Source organism: Mycteria americana, chromosome 1, assembly GCF_035582795.1.
Source record: "Mycteria americana isolate JAX WOST 10 ecotype Jacksonville Zoo and Gardens chromosome 1, USCA_MyAme_1.0, whole genome shotgun sequence".
In the NCBI taxonomy this organism is placed as follows: Eukaryota; Metazoa; Chordata; class Aves; order Ciconiiformes; family Ciconiidae; genus Mycteria; species Mycteria americana.
In genome coordinates, this window is record NC_134365.1 from 189,892,859 (window position 1) to 189,907,420 (window position 14,562).

The following is a 14,562-nucleotide window of genomic DNA, read 5'->3' on the forward strand; positions in this document are numbered from 1 at the left end:
TCCCCGAAGCTGCTCCCCAGCCCGCCATTTCCTGCCAAGACGGGAGAGCACTGTCATGGCCGTGTCTCCTCTCTTCATACTGCTCCTCCAGTTTCTCTGTATCATTTGGCATGCTGCTGCCGTTCTCCAGCATGCCCGGATAACCCTTCCCCTACAGGCAGAGAATAACTTTTTGTGGCCGCCATGTCGAGGCCCCTCCTGCTCTCGGCCGCGCCGGGGCGGGGACTCGAACCCTTGTCCTCACCGCCGCCAGGGCCCGCCGTCCCGCTGCCCCGGCCGTGCTCCGCTAGCGGAGGAGGTTTGTCCGCCGCGGGCCACCGTCTGCCGGCGGTGCGCTGCCGGGCGGGTCCGGGCGGGTACAGCGGCCGCGAGAGCAGGAAGAGCTGCCCGCGTGCACCGCCCGCTCGCCGCGTTCTCGGTCCCAGCCCGGCCACCTGCCCCGCCATGAGCGAGAAGGGCGAGCTGGATCTCACCGGGGCCAAGCAGAACACGGGCATGTGGCTGGTGAAGGTAAGAAGCCGCCGGCGCGCCCCCGGACCAGGCCCGACGCGGCCTGTGGCGGCCGGGCCTCCCCTCCCGTCCCCGCCCCGCCGTGCCCGAGGTGGCGGCGGCTGGTGGGTCCCGCGGAAGAGGCCGGGCGGCCGCGCGGAGCGGGGCCGTGCCTGGGGCGCGGGGGGAGCCGGCCCGCGGCGTGGGGCCGGGGTTGGCCGCGTCAGGCTTGCCCGGTGCCCTCGGGCAGCCGTTGCCCCCGTTTCCCTTCTGGTGGCCGCGGGGGCTGGGCGAGCAGCGACGCGCGGCGTCTGCCCGGGTCGCCGTTGGGGTGAATGAAATTGCACAGGGAAAACCGGGTTATCTGGTAGCTGTCCTTGGCTCGTGCTTTATTAGGGGTAACGAACATGGTAGCGTAACTTCTGTTTTCCCAAAACTCTGAAAGTCGGAGAAAGTTTGAGTGCTCCCAAATTCACATCCTGGTTAGAAAAACAACCAGGAAAATAAGCGCCTGTGTCTTGTCACTACAGCTCACCTTGGTGCTAGAGAAGTACAGCTGTAGTGAAGGTGCTATGGAAAGATATAAAGATTATCAAATCAAATGCAAGCACCTATCAGGCGCAGGGCCACGCTCATGTCTGCTGCTTTGAACTAGGCCGCCACTGCCTCTGCCTCAGCTCTGTTCTGGCGAGGGTCTTTCTGTCAGGATGGCTTGGCTGCTTCTGCTGGCAACAACAAGCATTGGCTCAGGGAAGAGGAGACTTGCAGCTGGTGGGGGAGTATGTACCTTGGCCCCCTTCTAGTCCCCTGTGGATGTGCCCCCATTTTTCTAGACCTGTATTTGTTCTGTCTGGGGAGAAGAAGTAGCGGCCTCCTTTTCCTCCTTTGGGGGCAGAGATCAGGCTCAGACCATCAACTTGAAAACCTGTGGGGACAGGGGAGTACCCAAATACTGGTCCTGGGTGGTGAGAGGGTGTGACACCATCATATTTCAACTAACAAAACATCTTACTGTGGCACTTGAAAATGGTGGGGAATTTCAGAAATTCTGCACAGCAAAGCAAGTCTGGTGGTGGGTAGGTCACTGCATCTGGCTTCTTCTTTCGTACTGACACCTGAATGTCTGGTTTCATGAAACCTTATTGAAAACTGTGTAGTCCTCTAATTGTAATAGCTTATCCAGGGCAGTAAAAATGAAAGCTGACAGTAGAAAGCTGCAGAAGTGTATCATGATACTGAGTGATAAAATGGCAGATGAAATTCAGAGTTGAAAAACCTAATCTGGTGTGCATGGAGGAAAAACTGCCTGAATACTTACACAGCGATTTGGTCTCTGCTGGTTGTTGGTATTAGAAAGGAAGTTTAGTTTCACAGTAGATAGGGATAACTGTAAGAATGTCATGTCAAAAGAGCAGATTCAACATGGGGCATGATTACAAAAGATACAGAGAACAAAAGAGAAAATATTATTATGCCATCATATTGCCTGTATCCTGAATACTGTGTGTAGTTCTGGTCTCGTCCTCCTTCATGGAAAGTATACAGTAGACCTAAGGACCGTACAGAGGAGAGCACCAGGGATGATCTGAGAAACAAGGAATGATGGCTGTGGAAGAAACTCCTAAATACGTTGTTACCTTTCAGGCTGGCAAGATGATTGATTTGGAAATCTTACAGAGGTCTGTAAAGTAATGAGTAACGTCACAGGTAGATAGGGAAGGATCAGTTCTAACACAAGAATTAAGGGTGTGTCAAATTAATTCATCTGGTGGGGCTCAGAGCAAACAAAGCAGGTACCATTTTGCACAATATTAGTTAAGTTTTGGAACTTGTTGCAATAGGAAGTTGTGAATGTCAAAACTTCACAGGTGCTCAAAAAGCCATTAGACAAATTCAGGCAAGAAAATCAGATTGAGATATTAAAAATGAATATGCTCCCATATCTCAAGGCTGCTGTGTAAAAGATCACAGTAATTAGAATAGCATGCTGGGGAAATACCTTTTCTTCTTATGCTCTCCTGCTCTTCAGTAAGTACCGCTGTTGGCGGCATTTCAAGACAGGACACTGAACTTGCTTGTCCTTTAGTCTGATACAGTTTGGTGGTTCTTGAAGCAAGCCAGGAATTTTCAGACACAGTTGTGCTTCTAGTTGATGCCGCTCTGTGAGCACAGGCTGCTGCCTGGTTTAATGAGGAAACTAGACTGAGAGGAACACTTAAATATTGCTCTTCCAAGTAAATGTTAATGTAATCCTTCATGCACGTGGTCTGAATTTATAGTTTGGCTGTCTTCTTGTATAATAAAAATTTAAAAAATTATGAAGTTGCTAATGTTGGTAGACATAGCAAGGGATGTGCAGGATTTTGTCCTTTGAATTCCTTCAGACCTGAACTTGGAAACAACCATCCTTGTTACTAGGACCTTCAACAGACTCAGAGGTGACAGTGTGTAGCACCTGTACTTTTTATCTTCACTAGCTAGGATAATGAGGCTGAATTTATCCTTCCTTTGAGGGAGAGAGCAATCAGTTCTTCTGGAATAAAAAACCTGGCTTATTTAATTTCCTTTTAGCATGTATTATGCTAGCACAGGAAGTATTCCAGAGAGACTACTTAACAGGCAATAAAAAAATGTAGTGATGAGTACTTTAGAAGTATGAGCAGTAAGAGGGGGTACCAGAAATCAAGTGAGTTGCTTTAGTACAAACCCAGAAAGCAACTGGAATAATTTTTCTATGTTTTCAGTGAAAGCGAAGATAGGGGAATATTGTAAGAACTGTTGGTTATGTACTTGTGGTAAAGTGAAACCCATTTAGTGTCAGCCATTAGAATTGTTAATTTCTTGAAGCCTGTGTGATGGTTTGGTTTTTTTAGTTACTCTGCTGCATTGATCTATATTTGGAAAGGTGGTATCTTTATATAATTTCTTTTTTGTATGTTCAAAGGAAAACGAAAACATAGAACCTGATATCAGCCTTACTCAGTTTCTGATGTACATATTGTATATAGATTGCTATATAGAGAAAGAGCTATTTTAATTTCATACAGAAAATTGGAAGTCGTTTATTACAGATAGGGGTTGTTCATCTGTTTTGTTCTAAAGGCAGATAGGAAGCTGTGAATAAGCTGAAAGATGCATGGAGCAAGGGCCCTCATGTCATACACTACCTGCAGGGTGCCTCGTGTACTGGAGCCCAAGTGTTTGTGTGATATGAGTAGCAAGAAGGAAGCAGCGGTCTGAAGAGGTCTTGAAGTGATGCTACTTAGTATGTCAGATTACTTGTGATTAAATTGTACGGTTTTTGGAGAGAAGAGTATTCTTACGTACAAATCCCAGAAAGAAGGCCACTTTTCTTGAAGACATTCAGTAGCCTTTCGGTATGGCAAGTACTCTGTCCACAAATCAGTCTTTCTGTGGGTGTATATTTTTCAAAATCCTGCTGTGGGATCTTTGAAAATTCTTTCTGCTCTGTAAAAGCAGGTCGCTCTTGTTTTCTGTACGTTCTTTCAAGGAGTGTTAAGAGTTTGAAAACTGACTGTTCTCCATAAATTAAACTTTTATTATGCTGAAGTTAGAAGAAAGTGGCAAATTGTCTACAGTGTGTAAGACTTTATTTAATCTTTCCTGTGATTGTTTACACTGTTAGCATGAAGCTATAGAGTTTAGCACATGGTTTTGAGAGTACCATCTGGCTTTAACCAAAGTAACTGTACAGCTAGAAGTAATCCTTTGATCACAGTCCTTCATAACCCTTTTTCTTTCTCTGCATAGCCTTGACTGCAGATAGGCCAGCAGAAAGATGATTAATTGCGCTCTTTGAGACTGTTTCCCATACAGCTGAAAGAAGTGTGATTGATCTGCAACCTCTTAATCTGAATAAATTCCCTGTCTGATTATATTATATAGCAAGTCAGTGATTTTAACAGCATGAGAGTCCTTCACTCCTTGTCCACTCATACTGAATGTGTGTCTACCTTATTACCTGGCAATATAAATTAGATACAGATTAGGTGCGAGCACATAATAATATTTCTATTGAGTCAGCTGGGGCACATGTCATAGCATTTATCTTGGCTTTAGAAAGAAAGTGATATCTGATCTGGCATGAAATCTGCTGTAGAAAATTACCACTTTGAAAACTGTGGAAAAAATATGTATCAGTAGATTGTACCAATTCATGGATTTCTGTTGTGCATTTGTGGCATTTTTGACCCAGTGTTAGGACTTTATGGAAGCCTGGACTGGCATTTAGTTTGGCTGAGCAGTTGGAGAACATCTGGATTTTCTAGCTATTCCACAGTACTTCATGGGGTGCTGTGAGACTAAAGGAAAGTACTAAGCACCAGTACCAAGGTGTTTTCTGGGTGTTTTTGTTTTTTTTTTTTTTTGAAGAACAGGTAAATTCAAGTTTAGTGTTAAATTCATTCGAGCTTTAGGAAGTTAGCAGGTTGCTGTTTGTCAGCAAGTTCCTGGAACAGGCTCTTCGCCTCTTCAGCTGTGCAGTGAAACTTGGCTTAGTTTTATTCTATGCAAGATAAAAATCAGACTACAAAGTGCCTCTTTGCTGCTTGAAACAGAAAATGCCACAGGCAGAGCTTAGTACGTTTCTGTTTCTCACTGGCTGTGTCTCACACCATTTTTCTGTGTGGGCACAGATGTTTTCAGTAGCTGTGGACTGTGTGAGCTAGAATAAACTTTGCTGTACCAGTAAGAACATTGCTGCAAACTTAAAGAACATAAATTTGTCCTGATGTGTCATGAGCATATGAAGAAAAAAGATATAAAATTCCTTTATCAGAGTACTTCTTTAGTACGTGGCATTGGAACAGTAAATGATTTTTCCTTTAATAAGCCACTGTTTTGCTAGACACTGAGACTACAGTAGGTCTTTAAGATTATGTTCTCCCAGCGACTGCTGCAGCCTTATTAGAAAGAAAGAGGTTTATAGGAAGTAGTAGCTTCTATTAGGCTGCTTTCAACTATTTCCTTTTGAAAAAATCTGTAATTTCCATATCACTTGAACATCTTGGAGTTAGTTTTAAATAGTCAGATGTGGGGTTGTCCTTATTGCCTCGGGTCTGTATTCCATCTCTTGATGTGCCACGGTACTTCTACATCTAATAGCTTGTGTGTAGGGGGAAATTGCTCCAATCTCACGTTTGTTGTACTAATGTGTCATGTTCAGTCTGTATAAAAAGTCATCATAGAAAAGACAGTCGTAATTGCTGAATGGTGGGGAAGACAGCTGTGATCTGCAAATCTATGTGATCCTCAAAACATTGCACTCTGCACTTATAACCAATTGATCTGGCTTCTTGCAAGAAAAGGTAGACATGTCTGGAACTGATGCCACGTGGTGGAGCAGAGAAGGTAGAGGAGTTCCTCATTGCTCTGGGGCTAAACTGAGGCACTTGAAGTGCCTCACGGGGGTTGAACGCATGGGCTGAGCTGGGAGCTCCTCTCTGAGGCAGGGTGGTGGCAGCCACCAGCGCAGTCCACCTTTTGAAGTCCTGGGAAACTGTGCCCTCATACGAGTGCTCAGATTTATAGGTGTTCATCAGTGATAGCACCGTATGTTGAAATAAACACCTAACCTTTTGATTTCACAGAATACATGTTGTTCATCATCTTTAAGCTTGCCTGGTCTTTAGGGAGAACTGGGGTAACTCTGCCAAGAACGGGACACCTTTTCCTGGCATTACTCTTTCCAGAAAAAAGAAGGGCTGTTTCTGCTGCACATGAGCGTGCGTGCGTCGTCACATCTGGGACACGTCTGGGAGCCTGAAGAGTGTGGGTGTGCAGCACAGCGGCAGCAGCAAGGCATTGAGGCTGGCCATGGAAGTGACAGCTGCTGGGGTCTAGTTTACCTGGCAGTAGTTAGCTGGTACTTTTTTGGCCAGAGAGTGGAGAGGCAGGCTGTGATTTCAGCTACATTGATGGGAAAAGAGGAAAAATGTGTCTGCTTGGAAAGCCAGCTTCCAGCTTGTTGGTTGGTTACATACACACCTTTACTGTCCATCATAAGCCCAGGCCACCTGAGGTTGCAGGTACCAAAACTTTTGTAACTGAAGGAATGTGTGTGTAGGTGATTCAGCATCACTGGAGCAGCTTTTATTCCTTGGATGTATCAGGTTAAGCAGGGCTGCTTGTTCCTGTCCCTGCACTGACCTTTACTTTGTGCAGTTATTTGGGGGAATGGGTTGGGAACCTGGTTTGGTTGTTGCACGTGCTAAACAGCATAGCTAATCAGCTATGCTAAAAATCAGCATAGCTAAAACGTACAAGTCCCCCACACCTCCCAGACAGATCAGTTTGCTCTTTCCATATACTGACCAGTTGCACGAAGACCTTTCTCAATAGAGCGGAGGGGTGAGAATGAGTAATGGGAGGCAGATCTGCATAGGGTAGTTCTGCTGTTGAAGAAGTGGACATCTGGTGGGAGTAGGGCTGTGATTTGCTACTGAATGTGTCTAAGGTTGCCAAACTCTAAGCCTTCCATTCACAGCACCTTTTGGTCTCTGAGTTGTTACTGCCTAACTACCCATCATTGGTGGGTTGTTTGGTTTTTTTTTTTCCTTCGTAGAGAGATGAGAATTTCTGATGAATATTCAAAAGTATAGTATTACTTGATAAAATTATTTGGACTCCTTAGTTTAAGAATATGATGCTGATTTTTTTTTTTGCCTTTCATGATTGGATAATAGTATTTGAGATTAAAGGTATTATAAGATTTTTCCCTCATTTGGGAAATTTGGGACTCTCCACTGGCCTTATTTTTGTGCTACTTTGCTGTCTTTGCTCTCCATAATAAAATATGTATTATCTATTATATTTAGATCATACTGTATTCTGAAGCGGTCAGGGTAAACGCATTTGAAGTATATACACATACAAAATTTATACAGAATTTTAAAATCTGCTTTTCTTGAATTCTGTCTTCTTTTTTTAGGTCCCCAAATACTTGTCACAACAGTGGAATAAAGCTTCAGGAAGGGGCGAAGTGGGAAAACTCAGGATTGCCAAGTAAGCCTTTACTGTACCTTTATTGGTTGCAATTCTTAGAAGTTACCTGCAGTAAAATAGATTATGTTGCACCTCTTATAATACATAATCCTGTTTCTTGCAAACACTGTGCATATTTCTCTGAAACCGGAAAGGTACTTGCTTATATAGTGTTTATCAGTACATAAATGATATGAAATTATACTGGGGAGTGGCTATATCCCATTACATGATGTTTGATTTCTTAAGCCCAAGAAATATGCACATCTAACTGGAGAATGTTCTTTAACTTGCTTATGTGCTATTTTGCTGCTTCTGTTCTCACCTGCTGACTTTTCCCATTTATTCTTGGGCATCAGCATAAAAAAAAAAATTGAGCAGCTCAGGAGTGAAGATGAGTAACAAAATTAGAATTCTAATTTGCTTTTTTATCAGGGAAGCTAAACTTGTGGAATTAGATTATGGAAACTAAAACATTAAATATTTTCTTTTGCAGAAATCAAGGAAGAACAGAAGTAAGTAATTACTAAATACAAAGGCTGTGAATGTGTTATATTTTAAATTCTAAAAATTGTGTAGAACATGGTGGTTTCTAATGTCATATTTTTTGTTACACCTGTAATGAAGCATTGTACCACAGAATCAGGAGGAAAGAATTCTGTTCGTAGCTCTGCCCATAGTTTTACTGTGGGACTTTCATCAAGTCTCTTTGTTCCCTAAGTTTGTTTATACATCTGTAAGCAGCAATTGTAGTGGCGACCTTCTGTCTAAACATTTTGAGATGTGTTAGTGCAAAAGGCTGTCTGAGAACTAAGGAGGATGATGATAAAGCAGAAGAAGTTGGAGGTGGAGGGTTGCAATTTCAGAAAGTATTCTGTCTTAAATTCAGAATTTGGTCCTGCTAAATATAAATCAACTTGAAGGTTTTTCTGTAGGCAAAGGTAGCTGCATTTATTAGCAAACTCAGTGAATGATAGTAACTTCCTGTATCTTTTACAAGACATAAGGAAAGTTGCATTAGTAAGAATTACTTCAAATACCACGTAGGTCTGTCACTGAATTGGAAGAAACTCTGGGCCAAAAAATGGCAGGGAAGCAAGCTGCATTTGCCATTTGATAACCTGGCCAAACTCATTTTGTGGAGAGACTTCTACTGGAGGTTTCGATGTTTGATTGGACTCATCTAGACTGGAATACGAGCCAACCTCCCTAATTTTGTGAGCCCCACAGCTACAAAGTGCATTTTGCAGTCTGTGTAGAGCCAAGTGGTGAGGAACCCCATGAGAACTAGTGGCCTCCCAGGGACCCTGTTGCTGCATGGCAGAATGAGGCTAAGCAGGACGTACAGGAAAAGTATGCAGTGTGGGTCTGAACAGTCCCTTTTCAGGTTTCTTGCTGTGTCGTGCAGCTAGGGATTCTGGTTATCAAGTCCCTCCAATACCTCCTCAGCTCCTGTATTGGGCATGCAATGTAAACATAGCAAAGAAGCTGTATTTGGACCTCTCCTGGGCTGCATGCAATTCAGGAGTCCCTGGGCTAATAACACTTGTGGTACACCAGCACTTTTCCTGGAACTCAGCTGGCTGTGTGAAACATTTTAAAGCACTCATACTGAACAATGTCTGCAAACTTATTATGCCTTACATCTTAATAAGTAAAATCAAATTATTCTTTGAGTTCAGGAGGAAGTAATTTATAATTTTTTAAAAGATGAGTAAATTTTATTAAGTACATAAAAGCTTTGAATTCTGTATTTCAACAGATCAATATATTAAGACTCTTATCCCACTCTTTATGTTTTTGAAATGGAAATGTGCTATACCACTTGTTTTTTCTCTGTTTTTGTTTCCCCATAACTCTTAAAGCTGTGTAATTGAGTCTGTTTAGTAACACTGTGGTAATTGTGACTGTTAGGTGTCATTTACTTTGAATGAAGAGCTTGCAAGCATCAATGATATTGGAGGAAAACCTGCTTCAGTCAGTGCACCAAGGGAACATCCGTTTCTTTTGCAAAGTGTGGGAGGACAGACCTTAACAGTGTTCACAGAAAGTTCAGTAGGTAAGTTAGAATTAAAGTTATTTGTTACAATTCCAGTATACATGATTTCAATAAACTGGCTGCTGTAAAGGCCAGGAGACTCAGAAGTCAGATTTTTGGCTCTGTTTTGTTGTTATCTGCATACAGATCACTGTTGTTCTTTTTTTGTGTCTCTCTCCTTCATATGATTGAGCAACTAATTTAAGTTCTCCACATAGGGTTATCATGTACATTTCAGCTATGAGTCTGCTGAGGATAACAGAGAGAGTGTGGAGTGCAGTACATTGTTCATTCCTTTTTAGGGTTTTCACTGGAAAAAATGTTTTTATGTTCCCATGAACTTTTGGGATCAACTAATATATTTTTTTTTTCTCCGTGAATTGGTTTCTGCTGTGAATATAGTTTTATAAGAATGCTGATTCTTCCGCTGTCCAGTTGAACAGATCCATTTTTGCAATAAACACATCTGTTCACCACATTTTCTTGAAGTATATATGTGGTTTAAGTGTATTAAAGATTAATAAAGTCATAGTACCAAACAGTGCAGCAGTAAGGTTATCATTTTTCTCACTGGATTTCAGCTGTTTGGCCTGCCTTAAGTTCAGCTCAGTAGTTGTATGAGTGATTAGGCTATTCAAGGTCATATGTCCTAAATTGCATGTAGACTTAAGGTACATGGTAGCGTTACACTGTACAATAAGTTCAGCAGACTGTCTTGCATGTAACTCCCATGTGCTGTAAGGTTTTCTACTGAGATTATATAGTCATGTTCTGGATGTTAGAGAGAGAAGGAAGGTGTCTGCAGAGCATATCTCATTGTCTGCAGAAGGTACCTCAGTTTCAGGCACTTAGGTTTTGGTGTCCCCAGACAACAAATAATGGTAATATTTTTTTAGTACCTCTGCCTTCTGTGGGGCAGAAAACTACAGTGTGACCAGCTTCTGATGTTTTGATGTTCATAGGCTGGCAAGTAATTGCTGTGATGGCAGTGTGATGCTTTATTGAATAAATGAGGGAAGGAGAATCGTAACTCACAGGACAGAGTTAGAATACTTAGTAAGTTTGATCACCTCCTTTTTAAAATCTGTTTAAAGACTTAATGGCTGAGCACTGAGCTATTAATGTACAAGTAGCTTGACTGTCACGGTTGTGTTTAGAAATACAAGCTCTTACAGTACAACTCGGACACTTTTCTGTTATTATCCCTTTCTCTGAAACTAATCTAGTCATGATACTGGTTTTTCACTTAAAAAAACTATTGTATTTTCATGTGTGTGACTTGCAACGCTTTAAAAATACTGGTTTTTATAATCCATAGATTACAACCGTGAAAAGAGATAGGGAGCAAGTTTTCAAGAATGTTCTAAGCATTTTAGTAGTACCTTGTCCTTTTTCATTTCTCTATGCCACGACCTCAGAATGCTTGACAGAAGAGAGAGATTTCAGATATGAAGATGTGTTTAGAATATACATTCAGTGATTTTTGCACGTTTGCTGCAAATCCCATGGGATTTTGCTTCCCGAGACACCTTTTTAAACAAAATATTTCTTCAAAAACCTCTCATGGTAACTTAAGCTGCAGTGAGTGCAGATGCTTAACTTGAATGTGGAGTATTTGTCATCAGTTAGAATGAAGTCATTAGAAGGTGATAGCTAGAAGATGCCCGTTTATTTCTGTTTTACCATCTGTAATACTGGTGTCTTGAACCTTTAGGTACTTAGAAGCTGTCCTATTTTTATTTAATCAATTAAAAATTTGGCATTTCTTAACTACAAAATGTTATGTTATTCAAGGACCATGGATCTGTTGAGTAGAAGTTATTATATTAATCGGGAGCAAAGGGTAGTTAGTGAAATGAGAAATGTTTGGAGTGAAGCACTGAATAAGCATAGACCCTGTCAAAATTGTTTTCGCTTGAAATTAGCAAGCATAACATGCAGTCAGTGAGTTTTCATGAAAACTTGCTTAAATGCAAAACGGCTAAAACGTGTTGCTGTTGTGTTAAAGCTGGTGTTGGCAGTACAATCAAAAATAAACTTTAATGTTCTTTTCTTGCATGACTTTTTTTGGTTGTAAAGATGAATGAGACACAAATATTTCAAATTCCAGGCAGATTTCTTACAGATACCATGTTCCTGCAGCCACACTCTTGTGTTTGAATGTGTTTTGCCGATATGTTTTGAGCTCCAGGGCCAATTTTAACAAATTTCATTGTGAATTATGGCTAGTTTGAAAACAGGTGTCTGAAGAGTGGAACAAAACTATATGGATACCCCAACTGAAAGAAACGCTGCTACCCTATTCGATGCCAGAAAGTCCACATGGAAAAAAACACTGTAATTATATAAACCATGGAAAAAGATTCAATAAAAGCTTAAAATCTTTGCACATCTGTCAGTCTGCAGTAAGAGACAGTCATAGGAAATTGAAATTCATTCATTCTTATGGTCACAGACCAATGTCTTCAAATTATGAGTAGCATATTTTTGTGAAAAGCATTGGTGATCTTGTTCCTTTTTCTTTTGCAAAGTGCACCATATAACAGAATCAATATGCTGGTTTGAACCATGGGCCAAAGATAAAGCTGCTGTGGAACTGCAGATGGCATTTCTAATGTTGCATCTGGAAGGATGCATTTGAGGAATTACATGAATGAAGTATGAATAAAAAAGTGCTTCATGCACTATTGCTCTCAGTCAATACCTTTCTTGAGGACTAAACTTATCTAAAGTGGAGCAATTTGCATAAAACAGTTGGGATTCTTTTATAAAGGGTGGATTTTGTTGTGGGGGTTTGTGGTTTGTTTGTGGTTTTTTTAATTTTATTTTTATCATTTTCTGGAGCACATGAAAAGCCCTAGGATCTATTCTGTGTGCTGTCTCTAATCCTGGGATACTTATGTTGTAGTGACCATCTTTTTGATGGTCTTTCAGAAAATGAATGAGGAATGGCAAAGCTGCCTGTGAAATATTTTGTAATCTTGGAAGATGCTGCAGGGAATTTACATATCCTGGATAATTCAGCACTTCACATTGACTCGTCAGGTCACTTAGAGCAAGCAAAAGAGATCAAACTTGACAAGTAATTTGATATTTTCTGCATGATGTAATTTCTAGACTTCTGAATGGATTTTCTGTGCCTTTTGTTTTGTTTTGTCTTAACTAAACTTGCTTCTAATACCTGTTGCAGTTGGAAGAAATTCTTTAGTTCTTACGTTGTAAACCTCTTCACCTCTGGTGGTCCCATATTAGTTAATGGACAGCAGTAGGCTCTTCTGGGGTGCCATTTGTTATGTCCAAAGTCTAATGAATTGCAGTTGCTTGGTCTTCTGCAGTGTGTGTACTGAGAGAATATAAAATTTGGGTTTGTCTAGTTTGGAGAAAAGGAGGCTGAGGGGCGACCTCATTGCTCTCTACAGCTTCCTGAGGAGGGGAAGTGGAGAGGGAGGTGCTGATCTCTTCTCTCTGGTATCCAGGGATAGGACGTGTGGGAATGGTTCAAAGCTGCACCAGGGGAGGTTCAAACTGAACATTAGGAAACATTTCTTTACCGAGAGGGTGGTCAAGCACTGGAACAGGCTTCCTGGAGAGGTGGTCGATGCCCCAAGCCTGTCAGTGTTTAAGAGGCATTTGGACAATGCCCTTAACAACATGCTTTAACTTTTGGTCAGCCCTGGAGTGGTCAGGCAGTTGGACTAAATTATCATTGTAGGTCCCTTCCAACTGAAATAGTCTATTCTATTCTACTCTATGTGTTGGATACAGCTAATACATACATTCAAACACAAATTAAGCTCTATTATAATATAAAGATGAATAAAGTGGATCTCATCCCAGATACTACTAAAAATCTGGTCTATGCTGGCTTTCACACATGGTGTACTTTCTGTTTAGACTAACTCTGGGGTTTCTCCTGTTTCTTTTCTTTTCCTATTTCTGTATTTTGAAATAGCTCTAATGAATAATACAGGGTAGTACAACGCACTCCGAAAGTAGTAGTTGCAAAATACCTCCCTACTTCCTTTGCAAGGCTGTTTGCACATGTGAGACATTGTGTCGTCTTCACTGCTGGGCAAATCACTAAGACCTGTGGTGGTGTTCCTGAACATCAGTTTAGCAAAGCTGGCGGGAAGTGTGGCTTCTGTGATGACTGCAGAGGGATCCAAAGCACAGTTGTCTCTTGCTGTCTAGATCTTGCTGTCTAGGCTGATTTCAGTATTATTTCTGCATTAAATATGAACTACATTCTGTTCCATAAACATTACCATATGTACATCAACAGTTGCTATGCAACAATGCTATTTGTGCTTCCAGTCATTTTATCTTAACTTTGTCATCAGCTATCATAGCTGTAATTTTTTGGGCGGGAGGAAAGGAGAGCATTTTGCATATATTTCAATGTGGTGTATTGAACAAAATGAATTTTTCTTGTGTGTGTATAGCTAAGAACTATCTAGGGGCAAGTCATGGGCTTGATATAGGGTGTGTTTGGACAGAATTGTTTTTTTCTGAGCTTTCTGCTGGCAGACACCCTGGCATAAGGAAGTCCTATAATTTGACAGTTTCTGTGTTGGTTGAAGGAATGGGAACATGCTTTTTTTAAACATTTAACAGCAAACTTTTCTGATTGTGGTTATAAATTAATTCCCTTACTGCTTTAATTGCCTGTTGCTTAATTTTTCTGCCAGCAGGTAGTTTAGGATTGCTGGCTCTAAATATAAATAAAAAATGCAGCTATGTTACAGATAATGATAGAAGTTTCTTACTGAGCTAGTTCTTGGAAAAATGTGCTACTAATGTGACTTGGGAAAACACAGACCTTGGCAGGCAATTGCATCCCTAACTGTAAAGGACTGATGGGTGGAGAGGAAGATTTTACACTGTAGGCACAAATAAAGTGTAAGAGATTGCTGTAAAGTTGGGTGAGATGACTCATTTTATTGAAATTTTGGGTATATCTTCACAACTCCCCCTTCATAAGTGGGATTGCCTTAACGCCTATTTTAGTGACTTTAAATTCCTTCATGCTCGTT

At 41.3% G+C, this 14,562-nt stretch overlaps 1 protein-coding gene across 2 annotated transcripts in view; it reads left to right on the top strand.

The window, feature by feature from the left end:
- The first annotated feature begins 254 nt into the window (after positions 1-254).
- Positions 255-14,562, top strand: part of GTF2F2 (general transcription factor IIF subunit 2) — a 92,404-nt gene continuing 78,096 nt past the window's right edge. Inside the window, exons 1-4 of one of the 2 annotated variants that reach the window (XM_075489252.1) lie at positions 255-510; positions 7,439-7,512; positions 7,988-8,006; positions 9,406-9,550. In XM_075489252.1, the coding sequence (XP_075345367.1) occupies positions 445-510; positions 7,439-7,512; positions 7,988-8,006; positions 9,406-9,550 (304 nt within the window). In that variant the 5' untranslated portion in view covers positions 255-444. The remainder of the gene's footprint in view (positions 511-7,438; positions 7,513-7,987; positions 8,007-9,405; positions 9,551-14,562) is intronic. The other variant, XM_075489242.1, reaches the window with a different exon arrangement.